At 43.3% G+C, this 7,671-nt stretch overlaps 1 protein-coding gene across 3 annotated transcripts in view; it reads left to right on the top strand.

The window, feature by feature from the left end:
- Nucleotides 1-246: 246 nt before the first annotated feature.
- Nucleotides 247-7,671, top strand: part of SH3RF1 (SH3 domain containing ring finger 1) — an 85,943-nt gene continuing 78,518 nt past the window's right edge. Inside the window, exons 1-2 of one of the 3 annotated variants that reach the window (XM_056489479.1) lie at nucleotides 247-355; nucleotides 1,644-2,126. In XM_056489479.1, the coding sequence (XP_056345454.1) occupies nucleotides 1,746-2,126 (381 nt within the window). In that variant the 5' untranslated portion in view covers nucleotides 247-355; nucleotides 1,644-1,745. Of the gene's footprint in view, nucleotides 693-1,643; nucleotides 2,127-7,671 lie in introns of all 3 variants that reach the window. The other 2 variants (XM_056489480.1, XM_056489478.1) reach the window with 2 other exon arrangements.

Raw genomic sequence — 7,671 nt, 5'->3', positions numbered from 1 at the left:
CTCTCCTCCTGTCCCAGGAGGCCGCCTGTGCTCTGCCACCGCCCGGCCACTGCCCGAGGCACCCAGCGAGCTGGGGACGGTGGGGATGGCAGGGAGGATGAGCGGCTCCGCGCCCCGTCCCCGCCCGCGAGGGGCGGTGCTGCCGCCGGGCCCCGCCGGGCCCGCCCCCGCTCCCTGCCCGCGGCCCCTCGGCGGGGCGGTGCCGGGCGGGGCGGTGCCGCCCCTCGCGTCAGCGGCCCCTGCGCGGCGGGGCGGGGAGGGCACGGGAGTCTCGGCGCTGCCGCGGCGGGAGAGGCAGCGGTGGGGCCGGCGGCGGCTCCTCACGGGAACAAAGCGGGGGCGGCGCGGCCACACGGTGAGAGCCGGGTGAGGGACGGGGAGGGGGCGGCGCCCGAGCTCCCCGGGGACCCCTGCGCTCCCCGAGGGGCGGCTCGGCTCGGCGCGGCGGAGGGGCCGCGGGCCCGACCCACCCTGCCTCCCTCTGCCCGGCGCCTCAGGGCGGGGTGACAGCGCCGTGCCCCCTCCCGTCCCCGCCTCCCGCGGAGCCGTCCCCGCTCGCCCCTGTCCCCGCAGGGACCCCTGCGCGCCGCCGCCGCCGCGTCCGCCCGCCCGCGGGTCGCTGTTCCCCGGGCAGCCGGGGAATATAGAGCAGTGGATCGGGGAGGCGGTCCGGGCGCGGAGCCCGAGAACAGGTAGGCGCGGGACGAGCGCCCGGGGAGCCGGGGGAGCCTCTCCCGCAGGCGGCTGCGGGGGCTGGGGGGAGGCGCTCAACTTCGCCCGGCGCTGGGCACTGCCGAGCTTAGCAAGCCTTTTTCTGCCTGTGAAGCATCCTGGTGTGACTTCTCTCAGAATGTTTTTTTTTTCGGGAGGCTCTTCAGTGGTGTTTGTTTTTTCCGCCCTCCCTTTCTCGCTGCATAGGCTGGGGCTGGCTGGGGCTCGCCCCTGCCTCTGTGGCCGCATACGCAGCGCTTGTGTTGTCCTGCGATATGGCAGTAGCACTTCCTGCTGTAAATCACTTCGCGATAGTTTTTGAAGCGCTTCTTAAAGGCGGCACTGTAATGATCCCTCTTGTCAGTGCTTGCGGTGAGCTTAAAACCTTGTGAGCTGGAGGCTGTTTTCAAGGCTGAGCTGTGTAATGTGCTGCAGTAGTTTTCATAGAAAGGGTAGAAATGTAGTTCACTGTTGACTTAATGTTAGCATAAATATAATTCCCCTTGCTATGCCCTGTTGGTGTAGGCTGTGTGGTTTTGGACACTGTTGTAGTTACCTTTGCCGTCTTGTTGTGAAATGTCTCAATTATTCAGAGATGTATAAAGAACTATGAGAAGTAAGCTTTATTATACAGCTCTACTGAGGATAGTTCTTTGTTCTGGAATAATTTGAGAAAATAAGATCACTCAGACTGAAATTTATGGGGACTTGAATTTAAAAACCTTAGCTGTTAGCATTTGTTAAAATATCTTAAATAAACAGATACATTAATGTACATTGCTATTGCTGTATTCATGTTTCATTTATTGAAAATATCTACTGAATTAGACTAGTGATCTCTTAATTTGCTCTTTGTATCAACATCATCATATAAAGTGGTCTTGCTGACTTTTCCCAGCTTATTGATGCCTTTTTTCCTCAAAACATTTTAGAGCACGGTCAGAAGAGGAATGGATGTAACATGATACCGTTGCAGCGCTCAAAACACACAAATTCTGCGAAGATTTGTTATTTCATTAAGTAATACAAGGAAAATGGATGAATCGGCTTTGCTGGATCTGTTGGAGTGTCCTGTTTGCTTAGAACGCCTTGATGCTTCTGCGAAAGTGCTGCCTTGCCAGCACACGTTTTGTAAACGCTGCCTGCTGGGCATTGTGAGCTCCCGCAATGAGCTGCGATGTCCCGAGTGCCGGACTCTAGTGGAATGCGGTGTTGACGAGCTCCCCAGTAACATTTTGCTCGTTAGACTACTGGATGGCATCAAACAGAGGCCTCGCAAACCCGGCGGTGGGACTGCTGGCACAAACGCGTTAAGGGTCCCCATCAACACTGTAGCTAATTGCGGGTCAAAGGACCTGCAGGGCTCGCAGGTTGGACAGCAGCAAAGGGTGCAAGCACGGAGCCCTCCTGTTAGGGTAAGTGCCACGTGGTGACAGGGTTTTGTTGCATTCCTGTCTTTTCCTGCATCATTTCAAAACGGTTGATGGCCTCTGCTTTGGGATAAGGGCAGCCAGATAGTTAATACAGCAAAACAATGTGATTTTGAGAATTTCTGTAGATTTCTAGCAAGGTTGGTGTTGGTTTAATGTTATATAAATACTAATAATGCTTCCTTATTCAAACTCTCAGCTTTTGAGGCAAGAAGAAGAATTCCATAACTGTCCAATTCAAAGACAGTCAAATAGGGCAAGGTAACTTAGTTGAAAAGCTTAACTTAAGTGATTGTTAAGGATAGAGGTCTTGTGAAGAACATTTGAAATTGTTTTTGGTTTGTCAGCTGCAAGACTAGAGATTTCATTTTGGCTCATGCACTTTCTGAAATGATTCTTCCAATCAGTAAATTTCCTTTAAGTTAGACATAATGAATGTTAAACATGAGCAGAGAAGTTTTGCCACTGGCTTCTAAGTACCTAAATTTTTACTGTCTTTCCTTCAATAATAAATTTTTTAATTCCTAAAATCTGCTAAGTTATTTGCACTCTTAGTCCTCATTATTTCTTTATTAGTTTTTCCTCCAGTATTTTTTCCTAGGGGCTTTGGAAGATGTATATACCATGATGGGAAGACATTGCCTTCTTTATGTACTCTAGTTCCTTCCTAAGAGCTAACCAACCTGTAGACTCTGTCATACCTTATAATCAAGACTCAGTAGCCTCATTTATCATTATTCATTCCAGAACTTGTGTCAGGAAATGTAATTTTATGAGATGACAGACCTTGCTCTGTTTTATCTAATGACAAAGCAGGACAGCTTCTCTGAAAGGTTTTGCTGCCCTGTTTGAGTTCCTGTGTTTAAAGTGGAGTTTCTGAACGGTTTGAGTGGTTTCCATCTTGTGGAGTTTATTAGATTTTTATGAAGTGTTGTAAGGAGCTCCAAGAAGAGGGCGTATTTTTGAGCGTATTTTTGGCAGGAGCTAGTTTTTATTTTGAAGTGTACCTGAATTATTTAGTTTACTTACCCAGTGAAGGAAGCCTAACACTGATTTTCCTCAGTTGTACTTGACATGATTGGAATCACTTCAAAAGATCTTAGATACACCTCTTAAGTTTACATAAGGATTTAAAATACAGTTGTTTTTCCATCTGCTTGCTAGATATCATTAGGTTCTTTACTTTAGAATACAGAAATTATAATTATCAACGTACTTCCTGCTAATGAGTTTTGTTTTGTACATCTATTAATTGGTGAGGAGAGAAGGTGATCTGTGTGGTTTTTCTGTACTTAGTTTATTTTCGTGTTTTTGGTGTGTTTTCTTTCCAGAACATAGGATCCTTAAAAAGTACTGCTAAGAAGCATCAGGAGTATCAAAACCAGTCTGATCTTCTCCAGAACTTTAGGGTGTTTGTCATGATACCTTGCATTTGCAAATGCTCTTCAACTGAAAACAGAAAACCCTTACAATTTGTTTATATATTTTTGTGTTGACCTTTGTAAATCACTGTGTATTTTCAGAGACTGCTTCTTCTCCAAGAAGTTTTCCAGTGCAGCACTGTACATGAAGGGCTGCACTTCCAAGTTTCCCAAAGCCTTATTAGACAAAATAATTTGAATACGGAATATTTTATCTCTCTTTTTTAAATGATCTATAGTATCCTATTTTGCAACATTTGCATTTCCAGATGTTGTGCAGAGTAGAAAGTGATAACATATGGAAGGTTGCTTCAGCTTTTGCTGTACCATGTGTCATTAGAACTGTGACCATATGCATTCCTCGTGCTGATACTCATTGTGTATTAGTGATAGTTTTCAGTATTTTACAGTCAGTCTTATTCCATCTTTGGTTTTGGAGTTTCAGAGGCATTCTTGTGCCTTCTTTCCTTTGGGAGACAGGGAAAGATGATGATCTCATCATTTGTCCACTTTGTTAAGAGTCTTTTTTTTTAGGAAGCCAGTACTTTTAAGAACATGAACCAACTTTGATGGATAAGAAGGTGGAGATATGAACTACTTTTCCATTTTCTATATGAAAAATGGTTTTGAAAAAAAAAGTCCAGAAAGCAAAATGCCACTTTAATGGTCAGTGTTGAAATGAATGCTCTATTTGTTTTGCTAACTCTAACATAAAGATGCTTGCAAATACAGTTCCACCCTGGGAATTGAAGAGGAAAATCTGTTTCTGGATGAGTGGCAGAGTCAGATTTCCTAAACTAATTTTGCTGAAGGGGAACTAGTAAATGAAAGTTGCTGTTATGTTGAATGAAGTGAATGTGGATGAAGGCTGTCAAGTCATAAACATTCTACTTATACCCTGAAGTAATACTAAGCTCATAAATGCCCTTTCAGAGAATGCCATAATTTTCAGAAAAGGTTAATACAGCATGTACTGCAGCATGATTTCCTGAACTGTATCAATGACTGTGGAGTGGCCAGCCCTGTAATTGCACAGTATATTGCATTCTCTGTATGTATGTGGTGACACATGGCAATAAACAAACAAATGGCTCCTTGAGTCTTAAAACTAATGAAGCTGGGTGGGTGGTGGGGATTTACAAGTCTTATGCCTAGTGTCTCCCCCACTGGAGTAACCCTGTTTCTTTCTGTAACCTCTCTAAGCTTTCACTGCTGTAACAACAGCAATTCTCTGTGCAAGTTCTTAATGTATTTTGTTCCCCTGCTGTTTTGATGTATAAAGCCTCCTTCCTGTGCCTTTCCCTGGTACTGGCTGGGCAAAGGCAGCAGATCCTGCTGCACCTGGTGGATAACTTGTGGTTACTGTCTGCCCAGCAGTTCTGTTCTAGGCAGCCAGCTTGCCTGGGCAGCAGACAGTCAAACACATACTGCAGCTTGCTCTCTGGTATGGATGTGAATTTAATACTTTTCTCCTTTTTTTCAAGTGAAAACCTTCAGCTAGGTTGACAGCTTGGAAGAGCTGTAAGAGCCACAGCCTACTGTCAAATCTGCTTGGGACTGGTCATCAGGAGCAAGTTATTGAGGGCTTTTGAGGGACTGCGTGATCACATGAGCCTTGTTACCTTCAAAAGAGCATTCAAAAATGTTAGGGCCCATCCTTTTATGTTTATGGTCATGTTAATAATCTTTTCATTTTCACAGAGTAGGTCTAAATCCTAAGTTCCTTTTGGCAGTCTTACAAGGGCATGCTTATTGCAGGAGTCTTAAATGTAGCTGTGTGTATGTTGCTAGATGTTGGAGAGCTGTTCTCTCCTAGATAGATTAAAGATGATCTGTGTTTAACTTTTCCTTTGAATTTTTATTTGCCTAAGACATACTAAGTCTCCTTCTAGTTTGTTTATAGTCCAGCTTTCTGAAGTTAAGGCTGTCTTTTCAACAGAACCTAGAAGACAGTTGTTTAGATAGTCTGAGATCTCATAATTGTTGAAAATATTTTGTAAAATAAGGTTTTCAGCTGTTTTCTGGACCAAATGTAGGCAGGAAGAGCTGAGAGAAGAATTCAAATGATCTTCATTAACAAAAGAAAAGCATGAATAGCTCAAAAGTTGGCCATTTCTGATAGAGTTGATGCTTATGCTGAGTAAGTATTGATGGTGTAATTTGAGTATATTCCACTGTATGTCCATGGAAAATCTTGTCAAGAGATATTACAGTGCAATGTGAAAGTCCTAAAGCTTTTCCCCTTTTTGTTGTGTTTATTCTGGAAAGACCCTAGAAACCTCTAGAGATGCTATTCTCGGTGAAGTTGACTTGAGAGGGTAAAGAATCATTGCAGGCTGTTGGAAAATGCTCCTTTAGGTGTTAAAGGGGGCTAGAGCCACTAGTATCTGAGCATCTGAGTTGTTTGTGATAAATTCTTTTATACTGAGGAGGAAAGAAAAACCCACTAACAGGAGATTGTTTCATGAGTTTCTGCTAATGCTTAGCAGTGGTGCCATGTCGTGTAAACCCATGCATCTATTTTCACGTTTGTTTAACAAGGAAAGCAACACTAAATTTTTTAATTCCTGTGTCTATACTCCTGAAGCAGTGGTCATTTGTGATCCAGTAGACTTGCCTGGAAACTGCTGAAACAGTTATAATGGTAGAAAGGAAAATAAATGTAGCCAGGTTTTCTACCAGTAGCCATGGTGTTTGACCTTGCCACATATTTTGGGGCAATAGGAACAGTGGGCCGCCTATTGGTCTGTGTCAACTTAAGCAGGTTTGGGCTTCTCTGTCAGACTCAATGGATGGTGTAAGCAATCAGTTTTCTTTTATCCTTACCAGCCTGGAGAAGAGAGCTCAGAGTGCAGCTCTCGCAGTTTGACTTTTCAGCAGTTTCAAAAAGTCTGACAGGAGCCAAAACAACTGATGCTTTTGTAGTCTTGGCTCCTGCTGGACTATGGAGATCCTGGCAGAATTTAAGTATCAAAAGAAACCTTTTAGACTAGAAAATAACAATAGGACTGAAAATGTACATTCATAGATCAATAACTTTGTTACATTATAATAAATAAATATTGGAATCACTAAACATAGCAGCAGGTGTAGCATTGGAACAAGAGTTAGTGGAATAAAATAATACAAAGAAATGTATCAGTAAAGGTCTGCTGGAGGGGTACATGTAGAGGAGGTTCCCATTGTTGTAATAGATCAGATTGAAAAACATACCCATTTAAAGAAAAAAGTAGTTGTAGAAATATGAAAAGTACAATGGCTAATGCAATTAGTTCCATGTTTGTTATTTGTGATCATAGGCTGGGAAATCATTACTTGATGGTACCTAATTTTGAGCTGACTCCCTCGAGTATTCCATACCATATGGCATCATGCTCAGCATATAAATCTGGGGAAGGAAGAAGGAATGGGGAGGAAGTTCCCAAGTAACATTTGAGAATCTGGAGATAGACAGCTATTCATGTTCTGGAGTGATCATTAGAAAATATTTTGTGAAGTCTTTGCAAATCAAATATGCATGCTTTTGTTTCATTTCATGCTTGCTGAGACACCAGATTCTGTTTTTATGTTTACATTACACTCATTATGTTTACAGTTGCTTGTACATTTTAATTACTTCTGTGTAACACTGTTGTATCCTGTGTGAAACTAGAGAAAATTTAATGGAGATCATAATGGAGATCATAAATGTAAAAGGAAAGCAGACTGACTCTCATGGTGATAATGTATTCCCTTTCAGAGATAAATAATTAGATAGAGAAGGAAGATAAGCAAAAGGAAGAACTGTCTCTGTATCCAAAGGCATTGGGCTTTGAGACAGGATTGAGAGCTTCCGGGCTCAGTTCCTGGCTTTGCTACAGACATCCTTTATGACCTTGCACAGAGTCACTCAAAGCTCTTTGTGCCTCTGTTTCCCATCTGCAGATATGACTGATAGTACTTTCTTTGTTTGACTCACTATTTAGACTTTATGCTCTCCAGGGCAGACATTGACTTTTTTAAAATACTGGATGTATCCATGGTTGTTTTACAATGGTTCCACAGTCTCATCTGAGGTCAGTGTATCCTGCTGTTAACTCTAAATCATTGACTTCCACATTACTGGAGAA

This window comes from Oenanthe melanoleuca, chromosome 4 (assembly GCF_029582105.1).
Source record: "Oenanthe melanoleuca isolate GR-GAL-2019-014 chromosome 4, OMel1.0, whole genome shotgun sequence".
Lineage (NCBI taxonomy): Eukaryota > Metazoa > Chordata > Aves > Passeriformes > Muscicapidae > Oenanthe > Oenanthe melanoleuca.
Note: the sequence above shows the minus strand (reverse complement) of the source record. Positions and strands in the feature narration are given on the sequence as shown.